This window comes from Podarcis erhardii (assembly GCF_964252035.2).
Source record: "Podarcis erhardii genome assembly, chromosome: 15".
NCBI classification, from domain to species: domain Eukaryota; kingdom Metazoa; phylum Chordata; class Lepidosauria; order Squamata; family Lacertidae; genus Podarcis; species Podarcis erhardii.
Genome location: NC_138505.1, coordinates 12,464,847 through 12,482,727, shown reverse-complemented (window position 1 = coordinate 12,482,727; position 17,881 = coordinate 12,464,847). Strand labels below are relative to the sequence as shown.

Sequence of the window (17,881 nt, the reverse complement as noted above, 5' to 3'; positions counted from 1 at the left end):
TAAAGGGCTGTCACATGGAAGCTAGCTTGTTTTCCCCTGCTCCAGAGGGAAGGACTCGAACCAATAGCTTCAAGTTATAAGAAAGGAGATTCTGACTAAACATCAGGAAGAGCTTTCTGACAGTAAGAGTTGTTTGACAGTCTCCCTTGGTAGGTTGTGGACTCTCCTTCCTTGGAGGTTTTTAAGCAGAGGTTGGATGGCTGTCTGTCATTGATGCTTTAGTTGAGATTCCTGCATTGCAGGGAATTGGACCAGATGACCTTTGGAATCCCTTCCAACTCTACAATTCTATGCTTCCATGAAACAGTGTTGAAAGAGGGGTTGGGTATAACCATTACCACAAGCGCAAATCGTCAGGAGGGCACAATAAAAAGGATGCCTGGGAGGGGACCTAAGAGAGCAAGGACTGAATCCCTAGTCTCCTTGCTCCATTGCCTTTCTACCTGCTTTGAGACAGAAGCCCTGGTTGCTCTGACAAATGGGTCAGAAGGTTTCACTGTCCCTTATCTAAATCTGATTGGGCTGTGCCCTCTGCTTGAAGGACACAGGTTTTCATCCAAAGGGACTAAATTGAACTCTCCTGGGTCTACCAGACCATACAGTCATGTTAATGGAAGGCCAGCTGGCTCTTATCATTCCCTGATGAGAAAAGATTGCTGTTCCTCGATCAGTATTCCATTTTTTGAACACTGCTAGAAGAAAGTGCTACAGTATTAAGTTATTTTTTGGAATAAGGTTCTGTATGTGATTAACCTGCTGGTAAACTGTCCCAGCCCTTTCTGGAGAAGCCAGGGATTGAACCTGGCACCTTCTGCATTCAAAGCAGATGCTCTCCCACTGATCCTCTGCCCTTCCCCAAGTGTTAGCTGCTGGTGCCTACAAAGCACCTACAACTGCCCTTTTGGGATGCTTGGCTTGGCCTCTTTCTATCTGATTGTTTGTTTGTTTTGTCCTGATTAATGGTGTAGAATTTATTTCCATGTGCTCCACACTGTAATGAGCCAGATGGTGTTTCTGCAAACTCAGAAACAAGGAGAAATAAACACTTAATACTGCTGAGTTGGCAGAAAGGAAGAGATGGTGGTGGAAACACTCTCTCTCTCTCTCTCTCTCTCTGTGTGTGTGTGTGTGTGTGTGTGTGTGTGTAAAAGTACCTGGCCTACCTCTGAAATGGAAATAAATACAGTGGTACCTCAGTTTTCGAATGTAATCTGTTCCGGAAGACCATTCGGAAAAACATTTGGAAACAGCTGCGCAAAAATTGGTCTGCCAATTTTTTAATAGAGAAAATTGAAAAAGATAACATATACACTCAGCGGAAGCTGTTGGACTTCCAAGCCGTGTTCGAAAACGGAAGCATTTATTTCTGGGTTTTCGAAGTTCGAAAACCGAAATGTTCGACTTCCGAGACATTAAAAAACCAAGGTACCACTGTAAACAGAGGAAGAATTGCAATGCGCTGGGTCCACTGAATTAATCTGAAATGAGTTTAGCCTTATGTGGTGGTGGCCCTGCTGACGGGTCTCTGACTCGGGCCAGCAAAACAGTTTGCTAAAAATACACTGCTAGTCATCCAGGCAGCCAGTCAGTGCCCTTTCTCTTGGGGCAGTTTGCTCAGTCAAGGAGATGCAATCACTTCATGGAACCACAGGACTGTAGAGCTGAAAGGGACCCCCAAGGGGCTTTTGATCCAGCCCCCTGCGACGCAGGAATCACAGCTAAAGAGTCCCTGACAGGTGGTCACCCAACCTCTGTTTAAAAACCTCCCATGAGGAATAGTCTTCCAAGGTGTTTGTTTAAAAAGTGTTCTCTTTTACCTTTGCATGTATCCCCCCCCCCCAACTCTCCTTTGCCTCCTCGCTTCTTCCTGCATTGAGAAACCAAGGGATGGCGAAGTTAGAGGGGGTGATGATATTTGGGGGAAATACGATTCCTGCAAGCAGACGTTTTCTCTAAAATTGTGTTCTCTTCTCTTGAATCCCAGGCGTCCCAGCATCTCCAGTGGGTGTGGGAAGGGGCAGAGTGTCTGCTTTGCATGCAGGACATCCCATGCAATTCCCCACATCTGCAGGTGGGGCTAGACCCCCTGCCTGAAACCCTGGAGAGCTGCCGCCAGTCAGCGAAGACAATACTAGGCTAGATGGACCAATGGTGTGTGACGCTCAGTTCAAGGCAGCCTCCTATGTCTGTCGTGTTATATTTTTAACTTCGCAAGACTGTTATCCTGTGAGTGGTGGGGAGAGGTTGCAGAGAGAGGATTTGAGCCAGTGTAAGGCGCTTTGGGAAGCCAAACAGGTGGCAAATCCTTCTTTTATCTGTAAAAAACGGCAGGAAAATGACAGCGTATGCGTAACATCGCAAACCCGCTCCCCCGTTTTAACAGGCTTGCCTCCCACTGAGATGGTTTTCCTCTGCTTGGTTAATGTTTGCTTCAGCACTTCAGCTGTCAGGGTGGGGGCTGGCGGCTGGCCAGGCATGAATTTTGTGGGGGGGCTTGCTGATTTCCTCATCCACATCAGCTCAGGAGCAAGCTAGCCGTCAGTGCAGCCTGGACCTGGAGGAGACAGCGAGAAATCATAATGATTATTTTGTTGTCGCTGAGAAAGGGCAAAGGGAGGCACGTTGATGGTTTTGTGGCGATGGGACGTGACAGAGAAAAGGGGGGGTGTCGCAGGGTGGTTGCCATAGCAACAACTCAGCCGAATGACAGGGATGCAGATGGAGAACTGCATCTTTATAATTTTTGGCTCCTGATTAAAGGAGTGCCTGACTGAAGCCAGGAAGGGACCGGTGTCCCCTGGCCGCTTCAAGGTCAGCGGGAGATAACAGCCATGGGGCTCCTCCAGATTGGTGGGGTTGTGTGTGTGTGTGTGTGTGATAGTCTATTCTGGAACTTGCCATTGACGCAATAATAGTGCATTGGTGCTGGATTTATACTGGACTGTCCACACATAATTCCATTCTATTAGCTGCTCTGCAATGCTTTCCCAATGTTTACCGTAGTATTGCTGTCCAGAGGGGGGCACTCTTGCGCCGCAGAGCAACGAAAGGGGGACAAACCAGCCAGCCAAACACAAGAGCATTTGCGGCACAAAAGTTGCAGGATTTTAGCAGGAAGTTACAAGGCACGCACTGTTTGGAAACATAGCGGTCCGTCCACCACAAAACCCTTTTCAGGCACAAACAATTATGGAAAGTGGGATTGTGTAGAATTGTCCCAGTAACAATCACAAGCCCCACGATGGGCAAAAGATTCCTGCATTGCAGGAGGTTGGACTAGATTACACTTGTGGTCCCTTCCAAATCTACAGTTTGATGATTCTATGATTAAATACAGAATAAAAAGGACGTCTGGAGGGGGACGTCCAAAGGTTTTCTGTGGATTCTGATAATTGTTTGGCTCTGGATTAACACTGGGAACACCAGAGGCAGCTGTCAGGCAACGGGCCAAATTTGACATGTTAAAAGGTCAAGGGTTCAGCCAGTATAGCCCTTCTGCCTGATGTACTATTTTTCTAGAAGCAAGGAAATAAAGATTCCTCCTACTTCTCTGGGAGAGAATTCAAACATGGAGTCTTGTTCCAGCACTGTGCAGAAATGAACAATCAATAGCATTTTCTGGGTGGGTGAAATCTGGGGATCATCTAGTCCACTTTCCTACTCAACGGCAGGAAAGTGTTTTAGTTAATTTAAAAGCAGCCCTAAACTACTTAATAATTAAAATTCTCTAAGTGGTATACAAAAAATACAGCATAAAAATAATACAAGTGTGTCCTAAGATGAACTACGATGATGTTATCTCCCAATGCTTCCTACGGCTGTTAAGGGGTTGTCTTGTTCTGTTTTTATGGTATAATGCATTGATGTTTAAAATGTACAGTGGTGCCTCACAAGACGAAATTAATCCGTTCCGCGAGTCTCTTCGTCTAGCGGTTTTTTTGTCTTGGGAAGCAAGCCCATTGACGCCTTAGCGGATTAGCGCTATTAGCGGCTTTTAGCGGCTTATCGGCTTAGCGGATAAGCAGATAAGTGGCTTAGCGGCTTAGAAAAGGGGGGGGAGGAAAAAAATCCCACAGGAACTCGCAAGACATTTTCGTCTTGCGAAGCAAGCCCAGAGGGAAATTCGTTTTGCGAAGCACCTCCAAAACGGAAAACCCTTTCGTCTAGCGGGTTTTCCGTCTTGCGAGGCGTTCGTCTTGCGGGGCACCACTGTATTCTTAACTACTCGGAGATCTCCAGGTAACAAGTCTTATAAATAACAACAACAATAAAGGTGCACCATAAAAAACAGGAAAACAATATAAGCATGATCCAATCTTATGGGTCAGAGAAAGTCCAGGCATTAATAGACATCTGAAGCAGCTGACGGATAATGCAATCATAATAATTTACTTACATGTTTTCTTACCTGTGCTTTAGTGTAAGATCCCATACTGGGTTGCAGCAGTTTAAAAAATACAGTATTAAAAATAGTTCAAGTCACCTAGGGGTAAACATAACAGCGAAGAACATGAATTTATTTAAAGATAATTATGAAAAATGTTGGTCTGAAATTAAAAGGGATCTAGATGTTTGGTCAAGACTGAAACTTTCCTTGTCAGGACGCATTGCTGCTATTAAGATGAATGTATTGCCAAAAATGTTGTTTTTGTTTCAAACCTTGCAGATTGTGGATAAAATGGAGTGTTTTGGGAGATGGCAAAGAGATATCTCAAAATTTGTCTGGCAGGGCAAAAAGCCCAGAATTAAGTTTGAGATACTAACTGATGCTAAAGAAAGAGGGGGCTTTGCCCTGCCAGACTTAAAGCTCTACTATGAATCAGCAGCTTTCTGCTGGTTGAAAGATTGGCTGCTTCTTGAAAACACTGATGTTTTAGACTTTGAAGGATTTAACAATGCTTTTGGTTGGCATGCATATCTGTGGTATGACAAGGTTAAAATACACAAGGCTTTTAAGAATCATGTTGTCAGAAAAGCAGTGTTCAATGTCTGGTCAAAATACAAGGACTTATTGGAAAACAAGACCCCAAGGTGGTTATCACCAATGGAGGCTAAGGCCCCGAAAAGACTCAATATGGAGGCCAAATGGCCGAAATATTGGGAAATAATAGAGAAAGATGGAGACAATTGGAGGTTGCAGAGTATGGAGAAACTAAAGGGGAAAGTGCAAGATTGGCTACATTATGCTCAGATTAAAGAAGCCTTTAAGTCAGATAAAAAATTAGGATTCCAGGTGGAAAAATCAAAGTTAGAAACAGAATTGTTAGAACCCAGCTCTAAGACACTTTCGAGAATGTATAACTTGCTGCTAAAATGGAATACACAGGATGAAACGGTCAAATCAGCTATGATAAAATGGGCACAGGACATAGGGTACAACATTATGTTTGCTGACTGGGAAAAGTTATGGACCACCGGTATGAAGTTCACGGCATGTAATGCCTTGAAAGAAAACATTATGAAAATGATATATAGGTGGTACATGACTCCAGTCAAGCTCGCAAAGATATACCATCTGTCTGACAATAAATGTTGGAAGTGTAAAGAAGCTGAAGGAACATTCTTTCACCTCTGGTGGACTTGCCCTAGAGTGAAGGCTTTCTGGGAAATGATATACAATGAGCTGAAAAAGGTATTTAAGTATACCTTCCCTAAGAAACCAGAGGCCTTTCTTTTAGGCATTGTCGGCCAGAGTGTGCAAAAGAAGGATCGAACTTTTTTTATGTATGCTACAACAGCAGCAAGGATACTCATTGCTAAATGCTGGAAAACTCAAGATTTGCCCACGCTAGAAGAATGGCAGATGCAACTGATGGATTATATGGAACTGGCTGAGATGACTGGCAGAATCCGAGACCTGGGAGAGGAACTGGTGCAGGAGGACTGGAAGAAATTTAAGGATTATCTACAAAAACATTGTAAATTGTATGAATGTTAAGAAAGATGTAAGATTTGTAATAACACGGCTCCAACAAATTAGTAAGAAGGAATATAAATTTGAATGTAATTGAAAGAAAAGACAAATTTTGGATAAACAATATTTCAAATTAAGATCTCAAAAGTGTGATTTAAATTCTAAAATTTGAGATTTAATAATGGATAATTATATGATATGAATGGAAACAAGTAAATAATTTGCTAGCAAAATTTGTGAGTTCAGAATGCAGGAACAAGAGATGTGAGGAAGTCCAAAGAGGAGAATGAAATGTGGAAATTTGAAAAGACTATGTTATTATGTATGTTTTTTGTTTATTGTTTAAAAAACTTTAATAAATATTATTAAAAAAAATAGTTCAAGTCAAATTACAATCCCAAGAATAGGGTAAGTGGGTCCTAACACACACACACACACACACACACACACACACACACACACACCTGAAGACACATCGCTTTACCCTGGCCTTGGCCTTTGACACCATATGGTGTCAAGGGCCAAGGCCAGGGTTAAACGATGTGTCTTCAGGATACGATAAAAGCTATATAAAGAAAGGTGCAGGATGCACCTCTGTGGGGCGGGAATTCCACAGCTTAGGGGCTGCCACAGAGAAGGCCCTCTCCCCATCCCCACCGAACTTCCAAGGGTGGTGACCTTTCAGATAGTTGGGGCCTAAGGTTTTCAAGGGCTTAAATGCTAATAGGAGCACCTTAGATTGTCCTTGGAAATGAATTGGAAGCCAGTGCAGCTGTATGAGAGAAGGAAGGGCTGCCACAACTGAAAGAAGCCAAGCAAAGCACAACCACCTGTGAGTTCCTGGCCAGAGTTCAGCAGATCGTGGAAATATGACCAGAGACTCCTAGCCTGCTGGTTCTTCCAGTTGGGGTGGGTGAAGCTTAAATCAGTCGTTGAGCAGCATCCCCCTGTCCCTGCCTATCCTGACTTTGAAGACCCTCACAAACCCAGCATGGCAAGGTCAAGGGCCTGGGCAATCCTAGCACAACAGCCCTTATGCTGTTTCCAAGTTTTTAAAGAATCCCCCCCCCCCAATTGGGGTCCCCAGTACAAAGTACACAAGGCATTCACCAGAGAGGTGCCAGTTGGTGACATGGTGCCCTCTAGATGTTTCAGGACTGAATGGGACAGTTTGAGAGGATCAACTTGTTTTCAAACCTGCCATCTGAAGGAAAAATCCTTTCGGGGGACTTTGCCAGTGCTTCCTGATGCACATCTTTTAAATAAAATAATCTTGGCTTGGCAGCAAGGCTCTCGAGGTGACCTTACCTGAGCCACTTTTAAATTTGGGTTTCACTCTCCCAAGTGCAGCATGGGGGATGTTCATTATGCTGGCCTAGCTTACAAGACCGTTGTACGGATTACTGAGTCAATCTATGCCCGTGAAATGCTTTTAAGACCTTAAAGCACCACACAGACACACCATCCATCAACTGTTCAAATCCCAGAGGCCTTCCCTTTCTCTCTCTTTCCTAGGTCGGCATCTTCCCAGGACCAGGGTGTGGCGCTCTTCGAGAGGTCTGAATATGACCTTAGCTGTTCCCTTTTCCATGTGCCGTTGCTGCTGGCTGTACCAAAGTGCCAGGCACCGTGTGTTTTCTACCGCGTTCTGTAGCCGGTGAGTGCTCTCCTCCTGGCTCATTTGGGATGTATTACAATGCAGGGCCTTGAACAAAGCTCAGGACGAACACTATGAGAGCAGACTTCTGATGATGCATTGGCAATAGTGTGCCCGCCATACACTGAAAGCACATAACTTCCTCCCACAAAGAATCCTGGCAACTGTAGTTCATCCCTCCCAGAACTACATTTCCCAGCCCCCTTAACAAGATGCAGTTCCCAGGATTCTTTGGCGGGAAGCCGTGTGATTTAAATGTGTAGTGTCTATGCAACCTAAGTCTGAATCTAGTGTCTCTTGGCTTCTGCCAAAGACGTTTCTCTTCCATTTCCCCTTCTGGCTCCTCAGTCTTCTCACCTGAAGAAAGGGGAACCAGTCCCAGGGTCATGACAGGATGTTGGGGACATGAACCCAGGACCTTGTGGCCTTAGGCTGGGACTTAAGCCTGGTGTGCTATCCAGGACGTGTGTGTGTTCTCAGTCCTCAGAGCCCCTGTCAGTCACAGAAAAGGGCTTAGGGGTGTTTGTAATACCAGGCAGGCGGAATAAGGCCTCTGGAGTGACTGTGCCTGGGATAAATACCATAAGGCTGGTAAGAGAGGGGAAGGGCCATAGCTCAGTGGTAGAGCAACTGCTTTGTATGCAGAAGGTCCTGGGTTCGATCCCTGGCATCTCTTTGTGGGGCTGGAAATGTCCTCTGTCTGAAATCCTGGAGAACTACTGCCGGTGAGGACACAGAACTGAGCAGGGCAGAGCAATGATACAAGGCAGCTCTTACCCACCCCAAATATATCTTCTGTGCTTCCAGGTCCCTTCTACTGCTCTCTGGAGTACTCTGGATTCAGAAGAGGGTCCCCACAGGCTCCCCCACGCTGCACTCAGGGGATCACCCCATTGCATTTGCCCAGCGCATGAAATCTCCCTTGTTTTTCTTTTGTCTCCAGTGGCAAGGAGCCACGAAGCGTAACAGCCCACCCATTTTGCAGGCCCGCACCTGTTTAATTCTCTCTCTCCTTTCCTTTAACTATTTACTCTGGTTGAATTATCAAGATTTATTCCCAAAACAAAAAAAGGAATCACAGGAAGTGGGAGAATTGCATCCTCTTCCATTGGCAAGCTGCTCCCATTCTGGTCCTTACCGATAACAGAGTATTTTGGTTGGTGGATTACGGAGGATATTATATACACAGCTGGTGGATGTTATGCATATTCTTTTCAGTCTTGTCCTCTTGAGTTTGTAATGAACCGCCTGTTCTTTTATTTCCTCTCTCTCTGTATGCATGTGGGGGGGAGGGGGAGAGGTGAGACTTATTTCTTGCGTATCGTTTACCAAGCACTCTTCACAGTGATTCTTGAATTTTGTGTACCCAGGGGAAGGAGGGAAAGAGCCCTGTATGTCAGCTCCCAGTGCCACCCTCAGCCTGTTTGCTTTTCTGAGCATCCTCTAGACTAACGCCTGTGTTGTTAAAACAAAATAAAAAAATTCCTTCCAGTAGCACCTTAAAGACCAACTGAGCACCTTAAAGACCAACTGCCTGTGTTGTTGTTTAGTAAAAACCACAGCTCAGTGGGAGAGTGTCTGCTCTGCATGCAGAAGTCTCCTAGGTTCAATCCTCTCATCTCCAAGTAGGAGGAAAAACTCCTCTCTGTAACACTGGAGAGCTGTTGCTATTCTGTGTAGATCAGGAACCTCATGCTTGGAAGTCAAACGCACCCCTCAAAGCCTCTCTGGCCCCCAGGACTCTCCGCTTCCTCAACCTCAGCCCTCCAGAAGTTTTGAGACTACAATTCCCATCATCCCTGACCACTGGTCCTGCTAGCTAGGGATCATGGGAGTTGTAGGCCAAAAACATCTGGAGGGCCAAGGTTGAGGAAGCCTGCCCTAGGCCACCGCCACCCCTTTCCGAGCCACACCCAAGCATGGCAACTTTTTTGAGTGTTTCTTGCCTGGGATGAAATGTGCCCTTGAACTCTAAAAATGCCTTTTGCTTGCTTGGATGGAGGACAGGAAAGGGAGTGTGAGCATGTGTGGACCACGAGTTGTCAACCTTTTTGGACCAGACTTCAAATTTTAAGAGAGCGCCACTGACACAACACAATAGCATCTCTCTCTCTCTCTCTCTCTCTCTCTTTCTCTCTCTCTCTCTCTCTCTCACACACACACACCTATGATGTTGCTGTCCATCAGCAACAAGGAGCATTCCTAGGTACCAGAAAAAGTATCCAAGGTAGCCACATTCCCTTTCATTTCACAGAATCACTTAAAAGGTACCAGCACATTTAGCCTCATAATTTTCTTTATTTTATTAAAATATTATTTTATTTATTTCCAATGACCAAAAAAAAGAAAGGAAAGAATACAAAACCAAAATCCAAACCCCCACCCCCTGAACTCATCAACCTGGTTAAGTTTGCCAAAATCCATTCTGTGATTTTGGTAGTTGCCATTCTTCAGGATTATCAGCAAAGTGTTTTATAAAAGGATGCCGTATGTCAACAAAATAATTTGCATCATTCATATCTGTGATGGGATAATGAGCTGCTTGTGCGTAAAAGCTTGATCCCTCTGGGGTTTGGCTGGTCATCCAAACCGATGCACTAACGGAGCCCCCAAAGCATGACTCCGTCAGTCGCTGGTAGAATCTGACAGTGGGCGTCTACGGAATTTACGCCAACATAAAAGCTGTTTGACGGACATGCGCCTTCGTGACTCTCTGCGTGACAGTTTCCGGCGAAGGGTGGGAGTTCCCAACGGGGGTCTCGTTACCTCTCCACTACTCTCACTGGAAGCATCCCAGAGCCTCCCCTCCGCTGTGACTCCTGCACTCCCCCTGCTGGTTCCCTCTTCTGCTGCAGATTCTCTCCTATTCTCCTGGAGCCTGTCCACCACCTGTCTCTCCGATGGCAGTTCCCTGACATCCACCTCCCCCCCAGGGCCCCCTTCACCCCCTCCCGCCTCCTCTCCCACTGGCGGTGAGGGCGGAAAGCCCCTGAAGGAACTCTCCTCGTCGTCCGAGGATTCTAACACTTCTAGCCACGGCGTACCGTCTCTCTCCCCGTCTTCCTCTTCTTCGTCAGAGTCGGCTTCTTCACCCACCCCTGACTCTGGGAACCCTTCAAACTCTCCTTCCTCATCGGTGGTCCCAAAGTGTTCCCTTCTAAATCGTGCCACGGGTTGCGGTTTTCTTGGGAAACGCTGATGAAATGTTTCTATTAAAACCTCGTCATTGACTACCTCTGCTGGTACCCAAGTGTTTTCCGACTCTACTTCCCCCTCCCATTCTACCAGATATTCCACCTGATTCCCCTTCCACCTGGAATCAATGATTCCTGCCACGTTCATGTCGCGCTCTCTCTCTTCTATCACGGGCGTTTGGGTGGCCTCTCTCTCACGCTCCCCCCACTCACGTCCCTCTCGGTACGGCGACAGTAATGACCTGTGAAATACTGGGTGTAATTTCATGTGACTGGGCAGCCTGAGTTTGAATGCCACTGGGTTGACCTGCTGTATGACCTCAAAGGGTCCCAATCTTTTGGGCCTCAATTTCTTACTCCCGCCCTTGAACGGTAGCCCTTGGGTGGACAACCACACCCGGTCCCCCACCCTTATAGTTTCACCTTCCCTCCTATTTCTGTCTGCTTGCTTCTTATATTCTTCCTTGGCTTTCTCTAAGTTAAGTTGAAGCTGACGGTGGATCGCCTCCATCTCTTCAAAAAAATATTCCGCCGCCGGCACGCTCCACCTCTCCCCTCCCTCTCCTGGGAATGCCCGGGGGTGACACCCATAATTTGCCAGGAAGGGACTCATCCCTGTGGACACGTTCTCCGCGTTGTTGTAGGCAAATTCTGCTAGAGGTAACTTATCCACCCAATCATTTTCTCTGTCTTTTACATAACACCTCAGGTATTGTTGTAAAATCCCATTTGCCCTTTCCGCTTGCCCATTGGTTTCTGGGTGCCGGGCAGTTGAGAAATTGAGTTCTACGTGCAGTAAGCTCATAAGTTTCCTCCAGAACCTGGAAGTAAATTGTTTCCCTCTGTCGCTCAAAACCCTCAAGGGGGCGCCATGCAACTTAAAAATATGTTCTACAAACAACTTGGCGGTTTCCTCCGCTGTGACTGCATGTGAACAAGCTATAAAATGACACATCTTGGTTAATTGATCTACCACCACCATGACAGCTGTTTTGCCTTTGGATTTTGGCAGGTCCGTCATAAAATCTATGGATACTGCCTCCCATGGCCTTTCGGGCGTGGGTAAGGGTTGTAATAGCCCCGCTGGCGCCACCCTCTCTCCTTTCGCTCGCTGGCACCTGTCGCAACCCCTAACATATTCCCGTACGTCCTCCCTCACCTTGGGCCACCAAAACTCCCTGGTAACCAACCACATGGTTTTGTGCTGTCCAAAATGTCCCGCTGTGGGGCTGTCATGCAACTGCTTGAGTACTCTGCCCCTCAGTTCCTCGTCGGGTATGTACAGTGCCCCTTTGTAATACAACGCCCCGTTCTTTTCTTCGAACCCCCCTGTGTTCTCCTCTGTCCTCCGGAGCTCTCTGAGTTTCTCTTGGGCGTATTCATCGTTCTCCGTACCCTCTATCAGTTCCCTCTGCCCCACCAATGCCGCCCCACACACCCAGCGGTCTTCAGGGATTACATGCCTTGCCTCAGGCGCTCCCTCCCCCTCTAAGTACTCAGGTTTCCTGGAAAGAGCGTCCGCCCTCACGTTCTCGGAGCCGGGCACGTAACGAATCTCAAAGTGGAATTTGGAGAACTCCTGGGCCCATCTCACTTGTCTCTGGTTCAGCACTCGGGCTGTTCTCCAGTATTCCAGATTTTTGTGGTCAGTTCGGACTTGAACCTTGTGCTGCGCCCCAATCAGCAAGTGCCGCCATTTCCGGAATGCTTCATGAATGGCGAGCAGTTCTCGGTCGTACACTGTGTAGTTCCTCTCGGATTTGTTCAACTTCCGCGAGAAGAATGCACACGGTCTCCATTCAGACGTATCTTTTCCCGGCTGGAGAAGAACGGCCCCCACCGCTCGGTCTGACGCGTCAGTCTCCACTCTCATTGGTTGTTGTAGATCCACGTGCAAAAGTTGCTCTTCCGACGCAAACGCCTGCTTTAAGCGTTCGAACGCCCTCTGCGCTTCTCCCGTCCAAACAAATTTCTTTTTGCTACTAAGACAATCCGTGATGGGCGCTGTTAAATGGGCAAAGTTTTTGATGAACTTCCTATAGAAGTTTCCGAAGCCCAGGAACCTTTGCACGTCCTTCTTGGTCTTTGGTGTTTTCCATTCCAGTACCGCTTGAACCTTGCTGGGATCCATGGCCAATCCCTTGTCAGACAACCGGTACCCCAGGAATTCCACCTCCTTGGTATGAAACTGACACTTCTCCAGTTTCACCCACAGCCGGTTTTCTCGCAGCTTGCTCAGTACCTCTCTTACATCTCGCACATGCTGCTCCTCATTGTCTGAGTACACCAGGACGTCATCTAAGAACGCTACGCAGTTCTTGTAGAGCAGTGGCCCCAGGACGTGATTCATGAATGATTGAAAGCAGGCGGAGCCCGCTTGTAATCCGAAAGGCATAACGAGGTACTCAAAGGCCCCCAAGGGGGTGAACATAGTGGTCTTCCACTCATCCCCCTTTCTCACACGTATCAAGTTATATGCCCCCCTAAGGTCCAGCTTGGTAAAAATTTTCCCTTTCCTTCCCGCTTTTCCATAGCTCTAGCTTCCTGGCGTGCCCCTATGGACAGCGCTGATTTAGTCAGCTGATCCATAGACTCCGCCCTAGGCGCCCGGGAAAGTTCATCTTTCACTGCCGGAGAGAGACCTTCTTCAAACAGCATTTGAATAGGTTCACTAGCAAGGTCCCACCCAAGTCTATGAATCAGCATGGTGAACTCAGTCCAGTACTCACGTACAGATCGGCTCCCCTGTTTACACGCCATTAACTGCCTGCGCACCACTCCCTGCTCGATCTCACTGGAAAACATCAAGTCCATGGCGCGGAAAAACTTCATTGTGTCCTTTAAGATTTCATTATTGGCTGCCATCAGGGGCCGAATCCAGTCCCTCGCCCCTCCCTCTAGATGGCCAATCACGTACGCCACTCTAGAGTTCTCGTCGGGGAAGTCATCAAACAGTAGATTGAGAGCATATTGCATCTCTGTCCTAAAGGCTTGATAGTTCCGGGGATCCCCCCCCAAATTTCTGCACCAGTCCAGGCACCCGTCTGGCAAGTGGGGTGGTCTTCCCCTTATCTGCATCTTGAGCCCTCCTCTCCTCGAGCCTCGCCGTTTGCAGCGCCAGCTGGACCTCCAACGCCCTGTACCTTTCTTGCAGGCTTGGACCTGCTCCAGCTCCAGCTCCTGCTCCTCCGGTTCCGGCTGGTTCGCTCATGATGCCTTCTGCTTGCACAAGCTGCTTTCAAAGACTGTCAGATTGCTTTGATGGGATAATGAGCTGCTTGTGCGTAAAAGCTTGATCCCTCTGGGGTTTGGCTGGTCATCCAAACCGATGCACTAACGGAGCCCCCAAAGCATGACTCCGTCAGTCGCTGGTAGAATCTGACAGTGGGCGTCTACGGAATTTACGCCAACATAAAAGCTGTTTGACGGACATGCGCCTTCGTGACTCTCTGCGTGACAGTTTCCGGCGAAGGGTGGGAGTTCCCAACGGGGGTCCCGTTACCTCTCCACTACTCTCACTGGAAGCATCCCAGAGCCTCCCCTCCGCTGTGACTCCTGCACTCCCCCTGCTGGTTCCCTCTTCTGCTGCAGATTCTCTCCTATTCTCCTGGAGCCTGTCCACCACCTGTCTCTCCGATGGCAGTTCCCTGACAATATCATTTGATGCATGTAATCTCTTTGTTATTTTTTTCCCCTGATACAGCAATAGATCATACATTCTGTTTCCAACGAGAGATACGCAGATACTCCAATCCTCTCCTAACTTTCTTTCTAGGAATGGTAAAGACTTAAAATGGCCACACTAGTGCTTGGTGGCACATGTCAGAGCCAATGTGGTGTAGCTGTGGAACTAAGACCTGGGAGACTAGGATCCAAGTCCCCATTCGGCAGTCACTGTTTCTCAGCCTAACCTGCCTCACAGGGTTGTTGTGAGGATGAAAAGGGGAGGAGGAGAACTATGCATGCCGCCTTGAGCTTGGAGGAAAGGAAGTACATGAATGTGATAAATAAACAAATGTCAACACTGAGAGATTTGTGGGTGGGGAGGAGACATAGGCGATGACGTCAGCATAACCAATTCCTCCTCCTTGTAGGTCACCAGCCAGGAACAGCAGCTACTATGACCTGCTGGGGATCAAGCAGGATGCCACCCTGGAGGAGATCAAGCAGGCCTTCTTCAGCAAGTCAAAGAAGGTGTGTTATAAAATGGGTGGGAGGGACAGAGGGATATACATTTGCAGGAGGAAACAGCACCCCCTGAAGCTGACTTGGTGAGCATACACATCCTACATTTAAAGCACACCCCCTGCCCTCCAAGGAATCCTGGGAACTATAGCTCACCCCCAGAGAGCTACAGTTCCCAGCATCCTAACAACCTACAGATCCCAGGGTTCTTTGGGGGAAGCCATGTGCTTTCATCGTATGTTATGTACACAAGGGTGGCTGAACCTCTCCATTAGGATGCTATGAGAGGCCTACCTGCTAGGCCAAAGATGGAGAACCTTTGGCCACCCAGATGTTCTTGGACTCCGGCTCTCGTCACCCTCAGCCAGCATAGACAACAGTCAGTCCGTCAGAAGTGGATGGGAAGATGTGCCGGAAGGTGTGGGGTAACCCTTCCTGGAAGCATATGCACAGTAAATAGCCGACATCATTTAACCTTCCCACAAACTTTGTGTGGAAAAAATAGGATGAAAGAGGCGGTTGGGAAGTGACCACTGTGGATTACGTTGGATGGGAGAAGGGCAATTAAGCTTTGTGTGTGCTGTAACTTGGGATGGATTGACCTGTCACTTTCAGTTTCACATTTCCCCCATCTTAAATTCTGTCCCCCACATTTCCACATCAGTTTGCATAAAAATGCATCAGCATGTAAGTATTTTTATATGCACTTTTGCCTAATCCATATATTTTTGCAAACCAATTTCCTCTAATATAATGCATTCTTTACATGCTATTTTTACTAATGTTTGTATTTAATGCACACTGTGTAATTTTTTTTGTATGCGTTGCTTGGCTGAAGAGCTGCATTGCAAAATTCAAAGAAGCACACATTTCAGAGGAGGGCTGTGTTTCGCTTTGCCCATTATTTTGAATGCAGATTTGGTAGGTTTGCCTTTGAATGTGAACTGAAGCAAAATTTTCTTACACCCATGGCTGTCACTAAAGACATCTCTAAAGCTACCTAAAACATCCTTTGCGTACGGTCAGGTATGTCCTGGATCTTCTCCTCTCCCTTCTTCCCTGAAGAGGGCAGTGTTGAGCCGAAAGAGCCCTGGATCCACTTCCCGAAGGAAAACCAGCACAGTGTTTGTTTTTGCAGGAGGGTGCTCCTTTGAATTCTGCTTTAGAAAGAGGCAACCTGGCTTTTTAAAATCAAACAGTCTCTTGTGCTCTGATCCCAAAGGCACTCTAGAGCTGTCTCTACCATATAGATAGCCTAGGGAGCCACTTAAGCTGGTAGACCTCAAATGGCACTCACCATACTGCACAGAACAGGCATATTTGCAGTGACTGACTCTGCCTTTGAATGTGTCAAGCCAAAATGATTCTTGCATTGTAGCATCAGGCTGGCAGAGCATCCCTGGGCAGAAGGTAGGAGGCTGCCTTATACTGAGTCACCTCATAAGTCCATTGAGTTCAGTATTGTCTAATCTGACTGGCAGCGGCTCTCCCAGGTTTTCAGACAGGGAGTGTCTCTCAACCCTATTTGGTGATGCTCAGGATTGAACCCGGGACCTTCTGCATGGCATCGCTGATGCTCTACCACTCAGCAATAGCCCCTTCCTTCTGGTGCACTTCCAGTGTCCGTGGTTAGTTGGCCTTGCAGGAAGCATCGTAGGGTAACCCACCCTTTCTGGAGCCCATGGACACATTTGCAAGCTGGGGAACCTATTTGCACCTCCTGCTGTGAGGCAGGGCCTTTCCAGATGTCTGTTTCGTTGTGCATTCGTGACAATTTGTGCTCATGATGCTATTATGGCTGTCACACGTGATCCCACTTTCCATGGTTTGTACCTGCAAAGGCTTTGGGCTGGTTACACTGCTTCATTCCCAATCAGTGCATATTCTGTAACATCCTGCTGAAACTTTTTATACACAAATGTTCTGGATCCTTTTTTGTCCCGCTTTTGTGGTGCTACAGCCCTTCTAGATGGCAGTAATGTGTCATTACTGGATGACGATGCATGCAGAGGAGTGGTGGGAGGCACCAGCTGGGGAACCCCCAAGGGAAGAAGTCTCAGAGCCAGGAGATTGGTGGTGGGATGAGGATGGGTGGTCAGAGGGAGAAGGGAGCAGACTGGGAGGAGGAGGTGTTGGAAGCTGTAGAGGTAGCAGGGTTTAATGTCTGTGGCAGAGAGCAGCCCAGAATCAGAGGCAGAAGCAGAGGGGCCAAGAAACAGAGATGAAGTCAGAGGGTCTGCCTCTCCTGCTGTGACTACCTCCCCTTCCCCCTGGTCTCCCAGAACCAGAAGAGGTATGAAGAGGGCAGAGCAAAGGCAAGCAAGACAGCAAAGTCTCAGATTGCTTGGGAAGGACTCAGAGAAGGAGGAGACTTAGAGAAGTGTGGGAACGTGGGGACCTTCAGTCCCCTCAACTGCCTCAGTGGGGCAAGATCTAACAGGACGAGTTGCTGTGCTCACTAGGCCTGGCCTCCTGAGCTTTCTTCATTCTTCAAACAAAGTGTTAACTTCACAGATGCCGTGTGAGTTGACACCCGCTGCTGACACATGGGAACATCAGGGAAGCATCATGAAACAAGAATAAATCTGCCACTAATGCTCAAGTATCGTGTCAAAAATATGCTGCAGAACACACCCTCAATAGGACACCAGTCTGGAGGGGCCCACAATTAGAGTGGCTCCAGTGGATATTTCTCTCGGCTTGGCTAGGCGCCACTAAGGAGGAAGCAGACCCCCCTCAGTGCCAGAGGTTCAGACCCTTTTGATGTGGTTGCAAAATCTTCCACAGAGCAGTTAGTAATCCCTCTGCTTGGTGCTTTTAACTTCCAGCGTGGATGAACTCGGGACAGTTGCGTCTCCAGCAATTAGGTCCCCCCCCCCCCCGAAGGTCAAGACTGCTGGGTTTCTGGGGCAAAATGTGTTTAAACCTGCT

The 17,881-nt window shown here is 47.5% G+C and overlaps 1 protein-coding gene across 2 annotated transcripts in view; it reads left to right on the top strand.

The window, feature by feature from the left end:
- The window catches only part of DNAJC4 (DnaJ heat shock protein family (Hsp40) member C4), a 45,842-nt gene that overhangs the window by 5,454 nt on the left and 22,507 nt on the right, over positions 1 to 17,881 (top strand). For both annotated transcript variants that reach the window (XM_081841323.1, XM_081841324.1), the window contains exons 2-3: positions 7,430 to 7,571; positions 14,860 to 14,959. In XM_081841323.1, the coding sequence (XP_081697449.1) occupies positions 7,430 to 7,571; positions 14,860 to 14,959 (242 nt within the window). The remainder of the gene's footprint in view (positions 1 to 7,429; positions 7,572 to 14,859; positions 14,960 to 17,881) is intronic.